Source organism: Phocoena phocoena, chromosome X (genome assembly GCF_963924675.1).
Source record: "Phocoena phocoena chromosome X, mPhoPho1.1, whole genome shotgun sequence".
NCBI lineage: Eukaryota > Metazoa > Chordata > Mammalia > Artiodactyla > Phocoenidae > Phocoena > Phocoena phocoena.
The window spans coordinates 16849836-16875705 of record NC_089240.1 but is presented as its reverse complement, the minus strand read 5'-3'; the positions used below and the strand labels follow the sequence as shown (position 1 = coordinate 16875705).

The 25870-nt window shown below is 39.6% G+C and overlaps 1 protein-coding gene across 1 annotated transcript in view; it reads left to right on the top strand.

Moving 5' to 3' along the window:
* The first annotated feature begins 1654 nt into the window (after positions 1 to 1654).
* Positions 1655 to 25870, top strand: part of RPS6KA3 (ribosomal protein S6 kinase A3) — a 105458-nt gene continuing 81242 nt past the window's right edge. Inside the window, exon 1 of the mRNA XM_065900546.1 lies at positions 1655 to 1728. Coding sequence (XP_065756618.1) covers positions 1660 to 1728 — 69 coding nt within the window. The 5' untranslated portion in view covers positions 1655 to 1659. The remainder of the gene's footprint in view (positions 1729 to 25870) is intronic.

The window sequence follows — 25870 nt, the reverse complement described above, 5'->3', positions numbered from 1 at the left end:
CGCAGCGGGGGTCGCGCTGTGGTCGCCCGGCGTGGGAGGGCCGGGACGCATGGGCCGAGGCCTGAAGGGGTAGAGGCACTGGCCGGCCTGGAGATTTCCCTTTACTTTTTTCCTTCTCCTTGTAGGGCGGTTAGCCGATCGCTGCGGTAGCTTTCCACTCAGCCTGGGGACTTTTACACAATTCTGCCCGGACGCACTGAGCTCGCCGCGGCACCTGGCGCGGGGAACAGGGGGTCGAACCCTCCGCCCCCTCCCCCCAACCCACTCCAGACACCCAGGCTTCTCTCCTCAAGTTCTCCCCGTCCTCGGCCCTCCGTTGCCTTCTGGGGGTTGGGTTTCCTTAACCTAGGGCTTCCCTATCTCGGGCGGCAGGAGTTAGAAGCTCTCCCTCTCCCCCCTCCTCCACCCACCGCCAGCCTGATTTTTAATCTAATCTTTTATTTAAAGTCAACAGAAGAGCAGGAACCCCGGGCTCCTGCCAACAAGATATTTATGAATAATTCCCCAACCTCTGCAGAGAGGGGCAGCCTTAAAGAACCTCCTTGTTTTCTCCTTCGTGAGGGATTTAGGCAGCGGAGACCCGGGGAGGGGGCGCGCTTGGAGGGTCGGGCCTGAAGCCCCAGGGTTCTGCGGACTTGGGGCGGGGGGTCGAGTCATGCAAGACAAACTAATTCCAAATATTAAAAATATAACACAAGAGCGTCAATTTGGAGAGCCTTGACTCAAACCGAGAGCCGAACCCCCAGGCGGCTCCGGGACACATACCCTTTCGTGTCCCCGTCGTGGGGGGGTGGAGGGGCAGGTGAATGCCCATCGTGTGACCCTGGGAGAGGCAGGGTCCTGGGCCACTACGGGATGTGCCCATAGACTCGGCGCGCCCACGTGCACCCATGGAAGAATCGCGCCGAAAAGACACCCGACGCCCCCTCCCCGGGTCCTCGGCACTGTACGGCGCCCCCTGCGCCTCGCCCATCTCTCTCCCCAGCTGGGCGGGGACCACTCCTCTGCATCCCCGAGGAGCCTTCAACCTGCTCGGACTCGCGGCACTTAGAAACTCCCAGCCTTTCGCACCTCTTCCCTTTTCCCTCTTTCCCCCACCTCCAGCCGACGCCCCCAGATCTCTCCCGCTCGCCCTTCCAGAAAGAAGGCGAGGCCCAGAAGCAGTGGCTGGGGCGAGGAAGGAGGGACTAGCGGAGCGCCGCGGCCAGGGGCGTGTCTTCCCAGGCCCCGCCCCCGGGTGCGCGCGGCGGTGGCGGCGGCGGCCGAGCCTCGCTCTGAGAGACAGGTATCGCTTAGGCGCCATGTTGTGAGCGGAAGTAGCGGAGCGCGCGGGGGCTGCTGTTCTGCTGGGAGCGGGCGCGGGAACCGGCGGGGGGGCGGAGCTGTAGTCCCGGCGGCGGAAGCAGGAGAGGAAGAAAGGGGCAAGACCCGGTGCCCGGCAGCGGCGCGAGGCTCTCGCTCGGCGCGCGGGCGTCTCCAGCCGGGCGCGCGGCGTTCGAGGGTCGGTGTCGGCGCCGAGCCCTCTCCCGGGCAGCCGCCGCTACTGCTGCAGCTGCTGCCGCCACTGCTGCCGTGTGGCTCGGGCGGCGACGGAGCGGGGCCGGCCGCGGGGCGGGCGGGGAGGGAGGAGGCGGTGAAGGCGGCGGGCCGGGGGGGAAGATGCCGCTGGCGCAGCTGGCGGACCCGTGGCAGAAGATGGCTGTGGAGAGCCCGTCCGACAGCGCTGAGGTGAGTGCAGCCGGGCGGCCGGGGCCGGCGCGCCCCCTCCCCGCGCCCCCGCCAGTTCGCTCCCCTCCCGGGAGCCGACCACTCGGCCCCTTCCTCTGCCGCTCGCGTCTCCCCTTGGTTCGGGATTCCGGTTTGGATAGTTGGGGTTGATCTATTTGCTCTTCTGTTCCTCCCACCCGCACTCTCCCCTCCCTTCCCTCCCTCGGGGGGCTGTGGTGTGGTGGCGCGTGGGGTTTGGAGTGGGCGCCGGGGCTCTGCAAGAAGCCGATTTTCATCAACTTTGCGTGGGGGGAGCGGGAGGCGCAGCGGGGGCTGGCGAGGAGTTGGGAAGTTTGGCCCTGCCTGGTCGGGGGCTTCCCTGGACCCCGGTGACTTTGGGGGATGCGGGAGGGGTGTGGATTGGGTTCGCTGGGGAGAGGGGACTCTCGAGTCCGGCCGGGGGAGGGTGTTGCCCCGGGGAGCCGGGCGCGCGGGGGCAGGAACGGCCCAGGGCAGGGGTGGCGACCTGTGAGGGTTTCGGGTAAGGGGTGCGGGACAGCCAAGGGTTTTTGCCCCCCCCCCATCTGCCGCAGCGGTTTCTGCTGCTGTAAGGGAGAGAGTGGAAGCCTGAGGTCCTCCATCCCCCCCCCCCCGCCCCGTTTCTGAGGTCCCTGAGCTCGAGGACCCCGTCCCTGCGAGTTTAACTTGAGTTTCCTGTCCATGGAGGTGCGAGGGTGGTATTCAAGGAGATCAGCGGCCGCAGTAAAGGGGTTTCTGGTTTTCCTTGTCCGCGATCTGGTGACCGTCCCTGAGATACCCACCCGAGTGACCCAAACACTATACCTAAACAGGGCAAAACAGACTTCGGCCGACTCTTCGCAGCCGCCCCTGTCCCAGAACCAACTCGGGGTCTGCGAAAATAATCCAGACAAGACCCATTCCAGGGCATCAGCGCTCCTCTCCGGAGCGGAAAATCAATTCCTGATGGTGGCGCGTCTGTGATTCTTCCTTCTTGACTTTTTGCTGTCTTCTATTCCCCACAGCGGACTTTGGGGGATTACAGGATGATAGGCTGCGTGTGTGTAATAGTTACTGAGCGAGTGACCCCATTTCTGGAAAGCATGACTGAAGCGCGGGGGTGGAATGGGACAGGCTCTGATGAGTGGTGTACTTGGCGGCAGCCGCTGCCCTGCCGGCCTCCGCAGTGTGAGAGGTGGATAGGGTTACTGGTTACGTCAGTAAGACCGAGGCTCAGTTTGATCTGAGATGCGGGACACTTGCATTCTCGGGTAGAATGGAGGGGGAGGCGGACGGGGATCAGTTCAAATCACTTTGCACTTTTTCCCTAGTCACCTCCGCTGCTGTATAAAATGTTTACTTGCTCTCTCTTTATCGCATGCAGAATTGTAATAGTGCTTACGGTTGGTGCTTAGTATTTTGCGACTTGGATCATATTTTTAAAACCTAAACGAAACGCTGCTCTTCAATAGAAAACACATTAATAGATGTTTCCTGAAAAAATTTTTTTCAAAGGAAATCTACGAGAATTTCATTTAAAATTGTTAGCCAGTCTAATACTGTGAATTTTTTGTAAGAAAATCAAATTTAGAATGTTTAATCATCTTTGGAATTGGATAGTATGAAACATAGTGCTCCCGGGGCTCTTTTCATTCATTTTTTTCCTTCAGAAAAATTTTTGCATTAAGTAATATAGCTAAAAGGTTATATTAAGTAATATAGCTAAAATGTGTTCTCAGAGTGCCAACCTTGTGGAAAGAAATTGAATTTGCTTTGAGCCTGATTTTTAGATGCAAACGTTAACATTTGCAACTCGTAATCAGTCCACACTTCTGCTTGGCACGCATCAGTGTGTTAAAAAAAAAGTCATTTAAAATTCCACCTGATCCTTTTTCTATATAGCATACAATTGGATAAAGAAAGCACAAAGCTAATGTTTATTTAGCACTTACTATATGCCAGATACGGTGCTCATGCTATTTCATTTTATCCTTCCTATGACCCAACAGAGTAGGATTATGGTCCCCATTGTTACAGATTAAGAAACTGATCTCAAAAGTTAAGGGCACAAAGATTATAAATAGTAAATGGCAGAGCCATAATTCAGAGCCAGATGGATATAATTCATGTGCTTTGCTTTATGCTAGGGTAGCTGTTTCAAATCTTTTGTGGAAAAAAATCAGTATAAATAAGTAAACCGGTAGTTAGAGGTCAAGTATTTTTCAAAAACAATTATGGTATTATAAGATGTCTCATTTGTTAAAGCCTGATTATTTCAGTTACTGTCATGGTTTCCAGAACCTGGCAGATAGGTTCCCACGATTTGCCATTTTCAAGTAATTTTCTTGATATTCTGGCATAAGGTATGTCAGTCAGAGCCAGTGTTGCCTAGATTTATTAAAATTAGATTTTAACAAATTGCCCTTAGGTATTTATTGCCTTTGGTTGTTCAGCTGTTTCAAGTAAATTACTTCTGATGCAAATTTGGAAATACTGAAATCAGTAAGGAAAAGGTTGAAAATTTTCATTTGGAAGTCTGATATTGACCTTAATATTATGCTTAGCGTTATGCCATCTCCTCCTCAGTAAGTTCTTATCAGTGAATAGTTGTATTTTACGATTTTTAAAAAATAGTCATGTGAGTAAAAACACCAGATTGTTTCTCTTCAGGCTAAAAGATTTCAGGGTTGATCTCTATAGAAATTTACATTTATGGTCTCTTCCCTAGGAGACTGTGAATTCTTCAAAGCTGAGACTTCTTTTTTTTTCTCTGTATCCTCAGCTCTTAACACAGTGCCTGGCGCATACATAGTATAGGCCCCCTAGATGACCGACGAATTAATTATGAAGGTCAGGAATAGGGTAATTATCAATTTTATCTCTGTTCTTATCATTTTAATCTCACATTGAAATATGAGCAATCTTAAAAGAACTGAGTACCTCACTAAAAGTACAGGCAGTTTCTTCATTCCTTTACATGTCTTCTTGACCTCACATGGGTCTCATGGTGCTCAAAACAAAAAAACCCTTGTGGTTGAACTCAAACATGGGTCAAAACATGATAGGCTAGAACTATGCCAAATGTTTAAAGAAGCAAATTTAGAATAATAAAGGAAGTACTATGTAAGCAAAGTCAAGGTTGGTACAAGATTAAAAACAAAATAGCTTCCTAAATAGTCCAGGTGAATTCAGAACTCTTTAATGAGTTAAAGACGCTAGTGTGTTTTTGAATATTTGACTGTTTAGGAGATGGATATCCAGGGATTGTGGCTATTCTTTTCTACAAACTCTTGCCACTGCTGTTAGGGACATTTACTGGATCATAAACCTGACCTAAAGTGACACCTTTTTCTCATTTTTAGTAAAGATATATTATAGTAAATGTAAATATGAACAATTTTCAAAAATAATAAAATTAAGGAGGTTCTTTTTGCTTTATAGAAATGTGTTATGTAAAAATAGCTACCTCGAATTCCTTTAAATGACAAGTTCCGTAGTGCATTGGAAAATATTAACTGTATAAATATTTTATTTATAAAAAATGAGACCCTTGTTTTGGAAACCATCTTCAGTGGGTGTGCAACCATTTTTAACCTCAAAGACTTTATTGGATTCTGTAATATTTCCACTGTATCAATATTAGATTTCTTAAGTTTCATCTGTAGGGAAAAACATTCTATTAAAGTGTGATCTTTGATTTTGAAAAAATAATATTTTATTAAGTTTCTTTTCCTTTTCCTGTTTCATTTTTACCACCTTTCAGGTTTTTTTCTTTCCCCCAAGTGAAGATCTGAGGAGAGGACAGGTATTGTTACATGTCAACTGTCGAGTAACTGTGACACATTATTGAACACTTTGTTGTTTTCAGTGATTATAATATCAGTTTTTGTTAAACTAGAATTTAGGAAGGTTTGTGTTATTTTGGAAGCTTGATCCTATACTGATGGGGTTAATCCAAAATGAGAAACTTCTTTGATACATTTAAATTTTAAGATAAAGAGGGAAACTTACCCAATTAAAGAAACAAGTATAGGCGGACTTTGCCTTTTCATTAGTATGTTTCTGGAAATCACAATAAGTATGTCTTATTTTTATATAAGAAGAGTGGCATAATTGGGATGTGCACTCTTGACCAAGGACATGACATTCAGTAAATTATAGAATGATCAAAAATATAGCAGATCGGGCTTTCCTGGTGGCGCAGTGGTTGAGAGTCCGCCTGCTGGTGCAGGGGACACGGGTTCGTGCCCCGGTCCGGGAAGATCCCACATGGCGCAGAGCGGCTGGGCCTGTGAGCCATGGCCGCTGAGCCTGCGCGTCCGGAGCCTGTGCCCCGCAACGGGAGAGGCCACAACAGTGAGAGGCCCGCGTACCGCTAAATAAATAAATAAATATAAATATATATATATAGAGAGAGAGAGAGAGAGAGAGAGAGAGCAGATCATTTCTCAGAGGTCTGAATTGCAGAAGAGTTGTTCTAAAGATTTTTTTAAATTTATCATCCACTAAAAAATTTATACCATTGTGATCGTTGAGAAGATTTGCTCTAGAGTTCCGTGTTCAGGGACATGTGATCTTCCAGGCTGTGAATGATGGATGACGTCAAGTGGCCCAGTTTGTCCAGTGCAGACTGGATGCTTTAGACCCAGTGGTTCAGATTACAGTGTACAACAGTGACATCTTGGTGGTCTCTTGGTAATGCGTGAGTGTGATAGTGCTCAGTTGTTTATGTGTTTTGGTGAATGACAAGTTTTAAAGCATTGGAATGCAATCGAGGAAGTGTATATTTTACACATCCCGTTCCCCATTTCACGTAATAGAAAGAAAAAACAAGCAGTTGCATTTTAATACTTGGCATTAGATTTTTCGCACTCCCCCCCCCCATCTTTAGGAGTTGATACAGTTTCCTGTGCCTTTCGTTAATCTGGGACAGTTATCAAATCTCAGATACTCTGGTTTTTCAATTTAATACCAAATAGCATAGAAGCAAAGATAAAACAACTGTAAATTTTAATTGTTAAGTAAAATGTGTCAAGTTAACAAAACAAACACAAATATACTATATTCGTTGTATAAAACAGGATAAAATGTATCTGTGTAGAACATAACTATCATTTAACACATTTGGCTATTTTAAGCAAATACGTTAGTTACTAGCAATTAAATATTTCAATTTTACTTATTCTCCTTTGTGGGATAATTTGGATGTATGGCAAAGTGTTAAAGTACATAAACTTTGGAGCCATGAAGACCTGGGTTTGAACCCTGTCTCTGCCACTTAATATCTTTGTAATCTTATGCAAGTTATTTAATGTCTCTATGCTTCAACGTCCTAATCTGTAAAATAGGCATGAAAATAATATCTACCTCATGGGGTTGTGGTGAGAATTGAATGATAATATATGTAAAGCACTTGGGTCAGTACATGGTTTGTATTTAATAAATAATAGTTATAATGAATCATCTCTCAAACAGCACTGTCTTAGGAAGTTCTGTTTTTCCTCTGGGGTCATTTTTCCAGAATCAAACAGAACAATTAAAAATGGTTTGTTTGGGGCTTCCCTGGTGGCACAGTGGTTGAGAGTCCACCTGCTGATGCAGGGGACATGGGTTCGTGCCCCGGTCCGGGAAGATCCCACATGCCGCGGAGCGGCTGGGCCCGTGAGCCTACGCGTCAGGAGCCTGTGCTCCGCAACGGGAGAGGCCACAACAGTGAGAGGCCCGCATACTGCAAAAAAAACAAAAAGAAAACCAAACAAACAAAATGGTTTGTTTGATTGATCTGTTTAAAGAGAACCTTTATAATATCTGAATATAACTGTAAGGGTAAGGTGAACAGAAATCTCTTGAATCTTATCCTTTTTTATATTGTTCCCCTCTTCAATATTGTCTTTAGAGGGGGGAAACACATAAAAAACATTTTGAAGAATATGTGCGGAAGAAGGAAGAAAAGAAAGTATGTTCATATTTCAACGTTGCTCAAATTGGAAGCCCTCTCACAGTCCACGGCATGTCATTGTTTAATCAGCAGTGGCTTTTTTCTCTTAGTGATATATAAGATAATAGTATATCTCACACACGATGGTGTCTTATAATTGTTGAAATATGGTATACCCTATATGTCAACCTCTTGAAGGAAGTGTGTCTCTGAAGAAATAAAGTCAATATATGGCATCAATAGGTAGAATTTTAACTTACTTTCTAAAAAGTACCAAAACAAAATGTGCACACCTTTTTATATTTTAGGATCAGTTCTGTTAATTTCATTTTTTAGGGACAGAAATTAATATGGCACACTTCCCTCCCCATTACTATAAACACATTTATTTCGGTTATTTGAATATGCCATGAGTGACTGGCTTTTCCTGTCTGGAAATACAATCCTTTGGTTTTTGTTCTGCTATGTGATACTGGTACTTAAGGAACTTTCAACAGTCCATATGGTATTTTCAGCTGAGAAGTCTCTGAAAGTTTTCAAAGTGTGTCTGTGCCCCAACAACCATCTTCTCCCTCCAAAAAAACCAAAGGAGCGTGACATAATCGAATAAATTTGGGGATTGTGGAATTAAATGAGATCTGACCAATGTCTTTACTGCATAACATCTTAGAACTTTTAAGGTGATAATGTACATGCTGAATCTGCAAAAAGGAAATAGCTCACAGCATTTGAGACTTGATGTCAGCACCCATTTTTTATGAACCATCTATTGAAGTCTCAGAGGACACAAGTGCTTTGCAGAACACAGTTTTGGAAAGTCTGATAACTACAGTAACATGATCCAGTATTGCCTGGAAACAAGCTGTTAATGTTTAATTGACTGTATCAAATCTTTTTTTCTGTAACTGTCAAACGAGTTTTTGTTTCATTTTGAATTGGAGTCTTTCTAAATTAATTTGTGTAACAATTTTCCATCTTAATAGTGGACTAAAAATTTAAATGCAGTAGTTTAAATAAAAGTTTGAAATAATTTGAACTTTTAAAATTCAGTGTTTTGAAAGGTAATGGTCATATTCTACCTTAATATCAAGCTAATTGCCCCTACTAAATGGCTCCCTCATGGACTTACTCTGTAATTTACTTTTAATATTCATAGTTTTAAAAAAACTCTTATCATTTGCTATTTTATGCTGCTGTCAATCTGTCTACTTCTCCCATTCTTTTTTAATTAATTGCTTCAAACTTGAAGTTACTAGAAAACAGCTAGGATTAATGACATTTTGATGCAGCTGTTTTTAACTTGGGAACATTGTTACTTCATCTTTAAAAAAAAAGTTTACTTACAGCTTACCAATGATGTAAAATGACTTCCTCACCCTTTTTCTGATCTCTGCCCATTATATACACATACCTCTGGAGTCAGGGGTATTCGAGGGGCGTATTACCTACTAACAAACAGTGATTTTATGCTTCAGCATACCATAATGGAATAGCTCAATTACTGGCATTACCTACTCTGAATATGTACCTTCTTCTCTTGAAGGTGTCAGCTAGAAAGGAACGTGAATGAACTAAAGATCAGGAGGCTAGCCTACTGCCCCACCTGGAGTCAGCTCTCCACATTGTCTTTTGGAGGGTATTTTCGTGTTTTGTTTTGTTTTTTCATGAAATAGTGCTAGTTGCCTGAATATTAGATAATCCTACATTTATGCGTAAATCCAAAAGCACTTTTATACTTCCTATCAGTCTTCCCCTCTATTAGTATAAGTAGAATTACAGCAGTAGCATAACTTAAATCAGATTTTCCCATCTTAACGAATACTCTATCCATGGTTTCTTACATACCTTAAAAATTAATTGTTTTATCCACCATGTTAATTGATTTTTATAATCTTACATATGGTGATGGTCTCATCTTCATGTCTGACCTGGTCATCTAGATTTCTGTGAGCTTGCCTCTAATCCTTTGGCCCACAAAACTTGTTATAGGAAACTTGGTTCAGTCATTTGATATGTGTTAGAAGCAGATGGCAAATGATAGCCTGAAACAAAAGTTCATTTTGACATTAATAGATTGAAGTGCACCTCAAGTGCAGTGTTTTGGGAGAAATCTTCAGAAATCTTGTAGAATCTCTACTAAAAACCTCAGTTACCCAGGATGTTATTTCACTTCTTCACATTTAGGAGCAGAGGAGTCTACCTGAAAGGAATATAAAATAATAGGAAAGATTCACTTAAAAAAAACCCAGCTTCTAGATGGGTACCATTCAGTAGCCACTAGCCAGCCACATGTGTGGCTACTGAGCACTTGAAATGTGGCCAGTATGGCTGAGAAACTGAATTTTTAAGTTAACTTTAATTAATTTAAATTTTAATAGTCATTTGTGGCTATTGGCTACCACATTGAACAGCACAGTTCTAGATTATAGAATTAGCACAAACTGAACCCTTTTTTCTACACCAGTGTTTTTCAACTCTACCTTTTCTTACTTGTAGTTTGAAATTAATAGGCTAAAGCTTTTTCTAAATGAAAAATATATTTAATATGCTGTTTCAAATTATGTTTAATCAGCTTCGTCTTGTCTCTCTTCTACCCTGAAGATTTTGATAAGCCCTCCTAAGTGGTACATGCCCCTCAAATAACCATTCTGCACTTTCTACAACTTTACTAACTTTACAGTGACATTTCTCATTCAAGTGATAACATCGAAGCATTGGGGAAATTTAGCTATCAGAATTGGTGCATTTTGTTCACTATACTATTATTTCCCAGCTAATTAATACTGGGAAAGTAGATTGGTTCATCTTGGAGATTAACATATACTGAACGCCCTCTCTGACTAGACACTTTGTGTATATCAACTTGAATGAGGTAGATGTAATTAACCTCAACTTACAGGTGAGGAAACTGAAGCCTAGAGAGGTTAAGTAACTTGTTCATGGTTGCATAGCTATTAAGTGGAGGAGGCAGGGTTCAAACACCAGGTCTCACAGATCGCAATCCCACTGATTTTCCACTAGACTGCCCTGCTTTGGTTGAAAACAGCGTAGAGGTGAGTGACTCGGTCTAGATGACATCTCCTCCTACGGGCAAAAGGGTCCAGGTGGTTTGTATTGAGCAGGTGTCTTCATGGGAACGTACAGGGAGACTTAGAAAAGCAAAATTGATATTACTCTCCAAATACAGCATGGGTAAAATAAGCTTTTGTGAGCTGGCCTGAGAAACAGCATCGTATGTGACATCGTATGGGAAATTTTTTTGAGATTTCTAAGCAACTATCTTACAAGTGAGAATTTGAAACAAAAACTACTGTACTTGAAAAAGGGGGTTTGTCCAGATGTAACTTAACACCTCTCCATACAGAAGCCCCTAGGTGTGTGCTTGAGTAACTGTGCTCTGTTTTTTAATTGCAGCTTATTAAATCATTACCTCTTTATATTTGCATCTTCTTTTCAGAAAAATGTATTTGACTTTCCCTCAGAGTGCCAGAAAACAGGATGTGGCACAACCTGAAAAAGTTGCCAATTATCTTGCTATAGTAAAAGAAAAGGAAATTTAAAGAAACGTTGATCATTGGTGACTTTTCCCCCCCCCTTTGGGTTTTTTAATTCTTAGGTTAAATAGCCCTAGTTAATCTTTTTAAAAATTGAGATATGATTTATATACCACAAAATTGTACCCTTGTAAAGTATACAATTCAGTGGTCTTTAGTATATTCACAAAGTTGTGCAACCATCACCACTATCTAGTGCCAGAAGATTTTCATGACCCCCCAAATCCCATACTCATTAGCAGTCACTCCCTATTCCTTCCTTCCCCCAGCCCCTGGCAACTAATGATCTAATTTCTGTCTCTGTAGATTAGCCTATTCTGGGCATTTCATGTTAATGGAATCATATGATATGTGACCTTTGTGTCGACATCATTCACTTAACATAATGTATTCAGGGTTCATCAGTGTTGTAGCATGTGTCAATGCTTCATTTTTATGGCTGAGTAATCTATTGTGTGGTTATAGCAGTTTTGTTTATCAGTGTATCTGTTGGTGGACATTTTGATTGTTTCCATTTTGGGGGTATTATAAATAATGCTGCTATGAACATTTGTATACAAGCTTTTATGTGAACATGTTTTCAGTTCTCTTGGGTGTTTGCCTAGGAGTGGAATTGCTGTGTCATATGGTAAGTCTATATTTAATATTTTGAAGAACTGCCAAATAGTTTTCCAACTTGTTTGTATCATTTTACATTCACACCAGCAATGCACGAGGGTTTCAGTTTCTCCACATCCTCACCAACACTTGTTATTGTTTTTTTCATTATAACCACCCTAGTGTGTTTGAAAGTGGTATCTCATTGTGGTTTTGATTTACATTTCTCTAATGACTGGGAATGTGAAGGATGTTTTCATGTGCTTATTGTCTAGTTGTATCCATAGTTCTCGTGCTTGTTTTGCTGCTGATTTAGGGACTTAAATGGAGTTTCGCTCTAATGCTGATATAGAAGATCCTTATCTGTGTCATGTTATATACATAGTTCTCAGAAAACTTAGTTTCAGTTTGCACTTTTAAAAGATTTCCTTTATTTTTAGATGTGATAAATAAAAAGCTTTTTCTAGAACAATGGCTTTCCAGTTGGGTGAATAGAGCCCTACTTCACCTGGGCCACACCTTCTCCCAGCCAGAACAGAGTTTCTAGAGGAACACAACAAAGAATTAAAAGATTAATTATAAAACAAATTATACAAAGAAAGCAAAAATTGAGGCAGTGATATTTTTCCTTACAGTCTCCTCAGTCTTCTTATACTATTCTGTAGTTTCTTATTTAAAGCAAGAGTACAGGAATTAATTGAAGGTCAGTCAAAACAAAAAGTGTAGAATCTCTGAAATTAAATATAAGTCAACAAATAAATGAATTTTCAAGGATCCATCTCTTAAAGTGAGATATACAGACGTTTCATTTAAAGTAGTGAAAATGCAAAGCAAAACCCCTGTTGGCCTTCTTTCCTTCAAGTTCCTCCTGGCTCTTGGTATAATTCAAGAAAAATAGCTATCACAATGGATGTTGACAGCAGTAAGGGGGGTTACTTAAAGAGAGAAATGTCAGAGGCAAGTTAAAAATAAGATTTGCCTTGGATTATTAAAAAGAGGAGCTCAAATTGAGTTTTAAAGTGATCTTTTCCCCCTGGCTGTTCTGAATTTGTGTGGTATAGTACTAGGTGATAATGAATGAGATAGAATTCTTTGCTTTGGAATATTATAGTGTGAAAGTACTGAGGTGGACAGGCAGTTGAATAACATGAAGCAAGCCAAATTAGCCAGGAATGATATAAGCATAATCGGAACTTTAGGGGAAAGTTCTGATGTATGATGTTATATAGCAGTTTTCCATAGTGCATTTTTAACCATAATGTAGACACCTAGAAAATAAATGTCATTACCCCAAACACCCAGTAAAGTTTCTTTTAACACACACACACACACACACACACACACACACACACACACACACAGAAAATGTTATTTTCAACATAAAAATTAATCACTTGGCGGAGACTTCTGGTTCTGCCAAGATGGAGGAGTCCTTTTCCTCCTAGGTCTTCCTTTACAACTAAAACACCTAAGACATCACAGCAAACAAGTACAGGAACACTCTGAAAGGTGGAAATTAGAAAGCAGACTGCCTACAGACTTTGGGATTAAAGGAATGACACAAGTAGTGAGTTCCCTGGGTGTTCTTATTGCCTCCCATATATCCTGGACAGGGTGTTTTAAAAGCCTCCAACCTGGAACCACCAACAGGCACAGACAAAAAGGGTTCCAAGAAAAGCCTGTTCTCTTTAGCCAGATGACTAAAGAAAGGGTGGGCTAACAACAGTAAACCTTTTTGACAAAACCCACCCTACTGTAGCCAAACACCAACAGAAAAACCCCACCCTGCTTCTAAGAAGCAAGTGGCAGTGGATGGATTCCTCCACCCAGTGGTGTTGGCTGGGCAGATCAGGGACCTAATCGCCCTTTCTCCCCTTCGCTGCCTAGCAAAAACAAACAGCACTTTGATTCCCCCTGCTCGGTGGCTTTGGCAGGTTGTGCAGGGACCTGATATTCCCTTACCACCACCCCTGTCGCACTCCCTACAGAAGGAGGTGGTGTTCTCACTAGGGTAGTGTCAGTGGGGTCCAGCAGCCAATTGACCCTCCACTCCAACCTGGAAGCAATGAGACATAACAAGGTGGTGTGAGGTAGGACTAGTCCCCACTAAGCCTCCTCCCGCCCTGTGTCAGTGAGGTCCACCCTCACCCAGCATCAACAAGGCAGAACAAGATGGTTGGAGGTGGCCTGGTCAACGCTGCTTCCCCCCTCCGCTGTTGCAGTAGGGCCCAGATGCCACCCCCATCTGGCATCTACAAGGTGGAACAGAGTGGTAGATGGCAGGGCTGATTGGCACCCCAATTCTCCCTCTCCCCTCTCCTGTTGTCAGCTGGGCCTTTCAGGGAGCCGAAGTCTACCTTGAGCTCTGCTGAACTCTGCTGAACTCCACTCTACCCTGCAGCAATGAAGCAGTGTGAGTCAGCCCTCCACTTCCCCTCTTCCTGTTGTCAGTAGGGTCTGTCAGGGAGCTGAGCTTGCATCCCTGCTCAGAGGCAATGAGGTGGTATGGGTTGGTGCCCCACTTTCACTGGGTACAAGAGTGAAGCTGAACTTCCATCCCACCCATCTGCAAAAGAGCAATGTGAGTCATTGCTCCACTTTTGCCAGGGTGGTGTTGGCGGAGCCCAGCAGGAAGCTGAACATACACACTCACCCTGCCCTCACACTACACCTCAACTGGTAGACTGCCTGCTAAAAAAGATTAAATAGGATCCAGAGTCTTAAAATCTCCCAAATGTCCATTATACAGCTGAAGTTCACTTACACTAAGACCCAAGAAAATTGCATCATGAATGAGAAAAAAGGCACCAGATACCAGCACGGAGATGCTTCAGATATTGGAATTGTCTGACAAGGATTTTAAAACAGCCATCATAAAAATACTTCAGTGAGCAACCACAAAGACATTTGAAACAAATGAAAAATTAGTCTCAGAAAAGAAATAAAGTAGAAAATGGACACTTTAGAACCGAAAAATGCAATAACTGAAATAAACTTACTACATGGGCTCAATAGAAGAATGGAGGGACTTCCCTGGCAGTCCAGTGGTTAAGACTCTGTGCTTCCATTGCAGGGGGTGCGAGTTCGATCGCTGGTCAGGGAACTAAGATCCCACATGCGGTGCAGCCAAAAAAAAAAAAAAAAATGGAGGTGACTGGAAAGAATCAATAAAATTGAAGATAGAGCAATAGAAATTACTCAATCTGAATAGCAGAGTAAAAATAAACTGAAAAATAAATGGAGTGTCTCAGGTGCCTGGGAACATTAACAGAAGATTTAATATTCATGTCACCACAGTTTCAGAAGCAGAGAAAAAAGGTGGACTTGAAGAAATAATGCCTGAAATTCCCCCAGTTTGGCAAAAGATTAAGCCTACAGATTCAAGAAGCTGATTGAACTCCAAATAAGGTAAACTAAGGTAATCCACACCTAGGCGCATCAAAATCAAACCTTCGGAAATGTGAAATTGTTTAATGGGTATAGAATTTTAATTTTGCAAGATGAAAAATTCTGGAGATTGGTTGCACAAGAATGTGAATATACTTTTTTTTTTTTTCTGTATGCGGGCCTCTCACTGTTGTGGCCTCTCCCGTTGCGGAGCACGGGCTCCGGACGCGCAGGCTCCGGACGCGAAGGCTCAGAGGCGATGGTTCACGGGCCCAGCCGCTCCGCGGCATGCGGGATCTTCCTGGACCAGGGCACGAACCCGCGTCCCCTGCATCGGCAGGCGGACTCTCAACCACTGTGCCACCAGGGAAACCCAATGTGAATATACTTAACATACTGAACTTTATACTAAAAAACAGTTAAGACAGTAAATTTCATGCTAGGTGTATTTTGCCACAGTTAAAATTTGTTTCTAAATCAAAGTAAAAGACAAAAAATCTTAAAAGCAGTTAGAACTGAACTATTACCTATAGGGGAATAATAATTCAAATGACAGTAGATCCCACATTAAAAACCATGGAAGCCAGAAGGAAATGGCACACTGTCTTTTAAGTGCTGAAAGAAAAGATCTGGCAACCCAGAATTCTATACCCAGTGAAAATATCCTTCTAGCGTGAAGGTGCAATCAAAGCAGTCTCTGGTGAAGGGAAGCTAAGAGAATGTGTCTGTAACAGACCGTGAAGGAATGACTACAGGTAGTTCTTCAAGCAGAAAGGAAATGATAAAAGAAGGATCTGGAACATCAAGAATAACATGAATTCTACACATTCTCTTCCAGAAAATAGAAGAGGAAGCATATCACTACTCATTTTTTGAGGCCAGTATCACCCTGATACCAAAACCTAAAGACAGTACAGAAAAGAAAACTCCACATCAGTATCCCTTAAGAATATAGACACAGAATGCTCAACAAAATATTAGCAAAACAAATCCAGCAACATATAAAAAGAAGTATACAGCATGATCAAGTGGGTTGTATTCCAGGGGTGTAAGACTGGTTCAGTATTCAAAAAATCAATTGATGTAGTCCACCATATTAAAGTTGAATAAAAATATTAATAATGTGCAAAACATGATTAAAGACATACAGATTGGAAAGGAAGAAATAAAAATGTCTCTATTTGCAAGTGACATGAGGTCTCCAATGGAAATCCCAAGGAATCTACGTAAATCTAGAACTGATAAGTGAGTTCAGCAAAGTTGTAAGATACAAGATCAGCATACAAAAATAGTGTTTCTATATACTAGCAATGAACGTGTGGAAACGAAAATGAAAAACATAGTTCCATTTGTAATTGCTTAAAAAAATTCTTAGGTATAAATCTAACAAAACATGTCTAGGGCTTGTGTGCTGAAAACTAAAAAATGTTAAATGAAATCAAAGGTCTAAATAAATGGAGAGGTCTACCATGTTCATACATAAGAAGACACAACATAGTAAAGATGCCAGTTCTCCCCAAATTCTTCTATAGGTTTAACACAACCGTATTCTAAAAGTTATATGCAACGGTAAAGGAACTAAAATATCCAAAACAGGATAAAAATAAAGTGGGAGGAATCACTTTACCCAACTTTTAGACTTACTAAATAGTTTCAGTAATCAAAATCCTGTGGTATTGGTGAAGGGATAAATACATAGATCAGTGGAACAGAATGGAGAGCCCAGAAATAGACCCAAACAAGTACGGCCAACTGATTTTTTTCAAGGATGCAAATGCAATTCAATGAAGGAAAAATAGACAGCCTTTTCAGCAGTGGTGCTTGGAGCAATTACACACCCATAGGTAAAACAGTGAACCTCAACCTAAACCTTACACCTTATACAAAAATTAATCCAAAATGGATCGTGGAAACTCTAAAACATTTAGCACTTAGATATAAGAGAAAGTCTTCGGGCCTGTGGGCTAAGTGAAGGGTTCATAGACCAGACACCAAAAGCACAATCCATAAAAGAAAATAATAATAAATTGGACTTGATCAAAATTCAAAATGTTCGCTCTGTGGAAAAGATCCTGTTAATGGGATGAAAAGACAAGCCACAGATTGGGTGAAAGTATTTGCACACCTATATCTGAGACAGGACTTGTATCTAGAATATATATAAGGAACTCTCAAAACTTAACAGTAACAAAGGCAAATAGTCCAGTTAGAAATTGGACAAAAGAGATAAACAGACATTTCATCAAAGGGGATATATGGATAGCACATAAGCATATGAGAAGACGTCAACATGGTTAGCTATCAGAGAAATGAAAATTAAAACCGCAATGAGATATCTCTACATACCTTTTAGGATACCCAAAATGAAAAATAGTGACAGTACCTAGTGTTGGTGAGGATATGGACAAACTGGGGATCTTTCATACATTGCTGATGGGCAAGTGAAATTATACAGCCTTTCTGGAAAATAGTTTGGTCATCTCTTTAAAAACTAAACATACACTTATTTTATAACCCAGCAGTTGCACTCCTGGGCATTTATCCCAGAGAAATGAAAATGTATGTCCACATAGAAGTCTGTTCGCAAATGTTCATAGCAGCTTTATTTGTAATATCCAAAAGTTAGACACCAAATGTCCTTCAATGGGTGAATAGTTAAACAAGCTGTGGTATGTTCACACCATGGAATACTGGAATACTACTAAACTAAAAGGAATGAATTATTGATACACACAACAACTTGGATGAATCTTCAGGGAATTCGTGCTGAGTGGAAAAAAGTTACATACCATATGATTCCATTTATATAACATTCTTGAAATGACAAAATTGGAGACTAGATTAGTGGTTGCCAGGGTTAGGAAGAAGGGTGGGAGAGAGGTGGATGTAAAGGGGCAACACGCAGGATCCTGATGGCGAAGAACTGGTATCTTTACTCTGGTGGTAGATACAGGAGCCTATACACGTGATAAAATGTGTAACAATGAGCACGCACACGGACACACACGCGAGAACCTGTAAAACCAGTGATATCTGAGTAAGGTCTGGGCATCGTACCAGTATAATTTTCCTGGTCTTGACAGGAAGTTGTGTAAGATGTAACCACTGGGTTAAAGGTATATGGGACCTCTCTATTATTTTTGCAATTTCCTGTGAATATATAATCATTTCTAATTTAAAAGTTCGGAAAAAAGTTGAGAAAGCATTAGATAAAATTCAGTGTCTATTCTCAATTAAAAACAATGAAATAGCGCTTCCCTGGTGGCGCAGTGGTTGAGAGTCTGCCTGCCGATGCAGGGGACATGGGTTCGGGCCCCAGTCCGGGAAGATCCCACATGCCGCGGAGTGGCTGGGCCCCTGAGCCTGCGTGTCTGGAGCCTGTGCTCTGCAGTGGGAGAGGCCACAACAGTGAGAGGCCCGCGTACCGCAAAAAAAACCCCCAAAAAAAACCCCAGTAAAATAGGAATAAAAGGGTGTGTCCTTAACATTATTAAAAAATAGTCTCAGACCAGTAGCCAGCATCATGCTTGATGGAGACATATTATGGGCAATCTCATTAAAATTGTGCCTGCTGTTTTCACCTCTATTTTACATTCTACAAGAGTTTGCTAATGAAGTTAGACAAGAAAATCAAAAGGTGTTCAAAAGAAGGATAAAAGATAACTATTCATAGATGATGTAATCATCTTCTTAGGTAATCTATGGAGACTACTAAAAAGCTTTGTGAAAACTAATGGTCTAATAAGGTGGTATTAAACAGAATATATATTTAAAAATTAATAAATAGTTTTCCTTGTTAGAAATGGTAATGGGAAAAAAGGTCTCATTCAGAATAGCAGTAAAAATATTAAATGTCTGGAAATAAACATAAGCAAAGGGCAGGAACTAAATGAAAGAAAATAGTTGTATTAAAGAATAAATAAGTTGAGAGAAAAGCTGTGGTTCTTTAAATTACTTTCAGTAGGATTTGAGGTTTGTTATTTTCTTGTTTATTTTTTAAAAAATTTTTCCTCTGTCTTGAATGAATGTTCCCAGATTTTTAGTTTTTTTCTAATTTCTTTAGGTTTCTTTTATTTTGTAGCTTATCTGGACAGTTAATACTAACAATTTTTAGTAGAGTGCTCTTATTAATAGCGTTTATGCTTAATACATATACAGCTAGAATTCATTATGGAGCTGTAATTATAAACTATATTTCTCATTTTTCCAAAAATAAACCTTGGTGCCTGGTTGTGTTTGTACCTATGGTACTTTTAAATATATATATATATGTATATATATTTAATGAGTGAGTAGTTTGGGTTGTTTTTTCCTGAGTAAGTTCAGTTCCAAACTTGTCTAATACACTTTGTGTTAAGGTACAGTTGATATTGCTTGGCTGTTAAGCTCTTTTTTACTGTGTATTTGAGCAAGTCGTATTCTGTCTCGTTTCACTTACTGGCAAGCTATCATTGCTGTCGTTTTGTTCATATGAATGTTTGTAAGACTGTGTGTAAGTTTAATTAAAGTGACTTTTAGTTAACAGTTATGTTATCAGTAACACATGTTGGGTTCAGTTCATCAAACATTTAAGCACCGCTTGTTTTGCCGATGAAGAAACAGGTTCAGGTAATTTTGCCACAGTCACATAACAAATAAAGCTTGGGCTTTGAAGCTCGGCATCATGGTGTATCTGTTTTAGATAGAAGGACTTCACTAAGCCTCTGGAAACCAGAAGAAATTATTAGACTTTTTCCTAAGACCTAAATTAGCCAAACCAAGTAATGCACTAATGAATTATCTAGTACTCAGATTTTTAGCCCTAGAAATGGAAGTGGACCCATTAGGGTAAGGGACTCACCAGAATACCCTCAAGTATTTGCTTTTGTCAGTTCCTCTGGCAAGATGAGCAGGAGGAAAGAGAAGCTAACACTTACTGGGCACCCAGCATGGCTAAGCGTACTAAACTTTATTACAACCTCCGGCATAACTGGTATTCAAATCTTGTAGATTAGAAAACTGAGACTCATGTTAAGTAGCTTGCCCAAAGTCACACCTATAATAAAGGACAAAGCCAGGTTCTGAAACTTGGTATGTCAGGCTCCAAAGCCCATGATCTTTTCTCTACACTGTGATTTCCCAGACTTAACCTAATCACAGGAGTCATCTAAGGTGCCTGTTTAAAAAATGAAATACCGAGCCACGGGGCTTCTGGAACTTATGATTCAGTTTCAGTTTGAGGTAAGGCCAGGTAGTGTATTATTAACAGGAATCTTAGGTGATTCTGATCATCACACAGGTTTGGGAAACACTGCCAACTCCATGTGGTACTAAGAGGTGGAGTTTGAAGGTGTTAGGAAGGCATAAATAGCAGTGGGAGTACACAGAGGAGCTTAAAAAATAAGTTGACACTTTACTAGTAAAATAAGACTAGTAAGATTGGATTGTGGAAATTATAAAATTGCTTTAGGTTCCTTAATCTGTACAGAAAAACAATGTTTCATTTATTTTCTCTTTGTTGGTACTTCTCTTTCAGGTGACAGCATTTGTTACAATCCATTCTTTGGTATTATCCTTGTTTACACTTGGATACAAAGGTACCAATGAAGGATATAGATAAAACTGTATTTTAGATGCAGAAAAGAAAGAAGGAATTACAGTTAGAAATAACGTACAAAACAGCTTTAAATACAGAATTAGTAATTTCCTCAGGTGTAAAAACCCCACAAAATTTTAAATACTTTTAATCCTTAAAGTCACAGGATTATAACATTTTCAAGCTGGAAAAGCCCTTAGATATCCACATATTTTATGCATGAAGAAACCACAAATCAGAGAGGCTTTAAGGGCTTGCCCACAGTTAGTGGTGGATTCAAATCCATGCTGGCTAAGATTCCATTGAACTCTTATGGATTGCAGATAAGTACCAGAAAATAGTGACTTTTTAGAGATAAATTTAGTGACAATCATGTTTACCTTATATTCCCTACTTTATCTGATTTTATGGTTTCTTCCTTTTTAATTGCCCTCTCGAGAATATGAATATATTCAAAGGAGTCTCTTTTAGGAGATTATGCAATTTTAAATATTATGTCGGATCAATGATACGTTAGAAAAACGAACCATTACCTTCTTAGTGTAGTGTATTTAACAAACGGACATTTTCAGAACATGTGTTAAGAGTTGTAGTTTTCTCCACTTTTTATTACAAAATTTTATTTTATAAATAGAGAAAAATGAGCACAGCTAGATGCCTATACTTGAATTCTAACAGTAATATGACATCATTTCTGTGTAGTAGTGTGAGCTTTGGATTCAGACTTGGGTTCAGTTGTCTTATCCGCAAACTTAATATCCCTGTGATCTTGGACAAGTTACTAATTCTCAACCTAAGTTTTTTCTTCTCTATATAATAACATCCTTCATAGTTGATTAATGATTAATTGGGATTAAATGAGAGAATATATGCAACATAGCCAACGCTGTACTTTGAACAAAATAAGCATTGCATAAATGATAGCTGTTATTATTTATTTCCTTGAGCCAGTAGTTATTTAGAATAATGTTGATTTCTGAATGAGTGCTTTATTTCCTTATTCAGTTTTTTATCATAATCAGAAAATATCTGTAGAGTTCCTGCTTTTAAGAATTTTGGATTTACTTCATGGCCTAGAACATGGTCAGTCTTTTATAACTTTTCATAGATAACTTGAACCCATATTCTTTTTACATTATAAAATTCAATATCTACCTATTCTAATGTAAGTTACATCAAATGCTTTGTCCTGTTTTATTCATTATGCTAGTTGATGTTAGTGTGCTAAAATTTCCCCTTCCACTTGTATCCATTTATTTCATGTTATAGTCCCCAGAACATCTCCTTTTGTGTTTTGTGGTTAGGTTAGTCGGTAACCTGATTAAGTGTTCGGTACTATTTTGCATTTATTATTTTTAATGACTTGTCTGAAAAAAGTTACACAGACTGATTATAGAAAATCTGACAAACAGAAACATACACAGGAGGAAATAAACATCTTCACTCTTACTATGAAATATTATGAAAAGATTTAAATGTGATTAAAAGTAGGGGTTTTAGAATCAGAGTTAGGTTTGAATTTAAGCTCTACTTATTTGCTTTAGGCAGGATATTAGACTTTTTCATTTATTCAACAAATATTTATTGAGCACTTACTGTATGCCAGCCAGGCATTTTGCTAGGGGCTGAGGATACAGTGCTTTAAAAGATTGACATACCCATCTTGGCTTAATGTCCTCATTTGTAAATTAGTGATAATGCCTCACAGAGTTCTTAGAAGCATCAAAGATGTACTTGCCTGGTGTGCAGTAATTGCTCAGTAAATGATAGCAATTATTATTACTGTATGTATTAAGTACTAATTACATTTTTAGTCCAAATCAAATCACCTTTTTATTTAATCAGCTTAAGGTTTTTGCTTCACATTTTATTTTTGGCCTTAATAATACATACACTTGCTTTCTTCTTTTTCTTTATGCTTTTCTATGCTTATCTGGTTTTGCTTGGCTTTCTCTTTAAAGCAGTAAATACTGGTGTGGATTTTTTAAGCTTCTTAAAAATATAACCTAAGACTATTAAAATTTTTATTATCAAGCATTTCAAACACATACCAGAGTAGAGAGAATAGTATAATGAACCACCACCATATTTCCATAGCCCAGCCTCAAAGATTATCAACTCATGGCCAGTCTTGTTTCATCTGTACTCCCCATCATACACACTACTTTCTCTCTTCCCCTCCCTGGCTCCAGTGGATTATTTTGAAGCTACTCCTAGATACATCAATTCAGACATAAATATTTACATTTATATTTCTTCAAAGATAAAGACTTTTATAAACATCAAACATACCATCATCACTCATAAAAACATCAGTAATTCTGTAATGGCATCCAATATCCAGTAAGACACTTTGTTTTAATTAGATACTTTACATTTCTTACATTATTACTTTTGGAATTATTTCTGTCATCCTATTTTAAGTTTTTTATTCTTTTCCTTATGGTTTGTTTTTTTTCTTCTGCCGTATGGATTTGTTTGTTTGAAGAGGTTATGAAATATTGACGAAAGAATTATGGAGCTAGAAAGGCTTGGCTTTGAATCTTGCTTCTGCCATTCACAAATTAACTTTGCTGAGCCTTGGTTTCCTCATCTGTGAAATAGGGGTAATTATACCTACCTCCGTGCTTAGGGTTGAATGTGATGCCTGCATAAAGTACTATTCACAGTCTTTGCCAGTTATTATATTCTCCACTGATTTGGACTGCAATAAATAAGTATAATTCTCGGTTGTTGTATGCTTTTTCAAAGCATGCCAAAATTTATATTTATTTGGTAGTTACTAAAAGTAGTGGTTTTAAAATATCTTTTTAGGAAAGACAGAGAATTTAGAATCTTAGTTTCTCCCTTCTTCCACTGCCTCTTTTAATTTGAGTCCACATTAATTTATCCTGAGGTTACAAATCTTACCTTTAACTTTCTAAAGGTTTATATTGTTTATATACTTATATCAGTTATTTATTCTTCATTATTGACCCTTTCTCCTTTATTGGGGTTAGTTATTTTATTCAGTTATTTCTAGATATTAAGTTGGTATCAATATACTTCACCAATTCTTTCCTACCTCAGTATTCTTGAGTTCTTATTTTGTTTCTCTTTCAATGGTCTAAGACATACTTTTGAACAGTTTATGAAAAAAGGTACTACCAGGATGGTGAAATTTTATAAGACTGCAGAACTAAGAAGAATTTCCTGTGATCTTTGTACATGAACAAGTAGGACAAGGTATAAAATTCTTAGATCATAACTTTTCCCTTTTAACTCTCTGTAAGTCATTACTTCATTGTCTTCTGGCATTTTATTGTTGCAGAGGAGAAATCTGAGGTCAATCTGATTTTAGTTTCTTTGAAAATAACCTATTTTTTTCTGCTTGTATGCTTGTAGGATTATATCTTTATCCTTGAAATTTAAAAACATTTGCCAGGACATGTCTTGGTGTTGATGATCTCTGTTGAACCTTCTCAGTCTCCAGTCTCAGGTATTTTTTTCCGGAACTGGAAAGTTTTCTTATACTTTTGATTGATTAAACTGCTGGGGTTTTTTCTTTAGGAGCATCTGTTATTCATAGATTATTTCTACGTCTGTCCTCCATCGTTTTTTAATCTTTTCTTTCATTTTTTTTTTCATTTACTCAAGTTTGTCCTCCTTGGCATGGATTCTGTTTTCTGCAGTGTCAGTTCCAATACTTGCTATTCACAATGCAGATTTAATTTTGGCTACCGTGTTTTCGTTTCTTTATTCTTATCTCAACATACTCTTGTTTCATAAGCAGAATTCCCCATAGGGGTACACTCCAAAAAAATGAGATGGATTCAGGCCTAAAACCGTATCTATTTTCTGAGGCCACAACCACAGGAAACCATCAGAGAGGAAAAAAAAAAAAAGCTTCTGAAAGTTTCCTCTAAAACTTAATAATGTAAATATAACCAGTGGTCATTCCTACCCTAGTCTAGAACATAGAATAGTCTTGAGTACTAGCAGACCTTTAGTTGCTAGAGGAATAGCAAAGCACATGTAAGGGCACCTTAACTAGAAATAAATGGATTTTTCTAGTTACATTGATTGTTTTTCTCTTTATAAAAAATATATAATAAATGCATATAATTTTGAAAATACAGTACAAAGAAGAAAATCCTATGACCCAGGTAACTACTGATAAGATTTTATATATGTTTTGCCAGTTACATGCACACATGTTGGGAGGGGGGTATGCAAAATTGGGATCATACTATTTAGTTTTGTATCCTTTTTAACTTAATATATTGCAACCATATTTTTGCATCATTGATTTTTCTTTGAGGCCCTGATTTTAACCATTGCATAGTATTCCTACATATGAATAGATGTATTATGATTTATTTAACCAGTCCCCTGTTGGTCATTTAGATTGTTTTCTATTTTTCAGTATAATGAGTATGATGAATATCACTGTACATAAGTCTTTATGCACATCTCTGATATTTCCTTAGGATAAATGAGGAGCTGATTCTTAATCCTGTCATATTGGTAAGGATTATATACATTCCTTATTAAGAATATAAAATGCTTGTTTCTTATTGTTTCAATGTGATTGCATAGAAGATTCTTTGGATTCTGAACAATTTGATGGTATCTTAACTGAAGTTTTAGAGAGGTTTCTCATGCCTCATCCTCAGCACCTTCACGGGAGTCCTATGGCATACGCTTTGGACAGGAAAACCACTGCTGATATCAGGGAGTTCGGAAGGCAGATACACTTGTGGAAACTTGAGGACAGTAAAGAAAAAAATAAAAAGGCATGATTCTTGCTCATATCTACAACCTGGGTCTCCAAATTAGTACTCTAGGGCTCTGGCCCCATTCTTTTCCTCCTCCCTTCCTGTTACTTTAGGCTGTTCTCTGTGAGGAATTCTTTTCTCCCAGTGTTCATATATACATTTCATTTCCAGGTGGTAGTAGGATGTCAGTAGATGATATGTCCTACTAAGTTCAAGGTAGCATTTTTGAATCACAGATCATTTTTTTAGTCCTAGTGTACTTATACAAGATGATCTCCTGCTGGACTCAGTGCATTTTTTCAGAGGTATCAAACAGCCAAACAGCCTGGAAATGTGT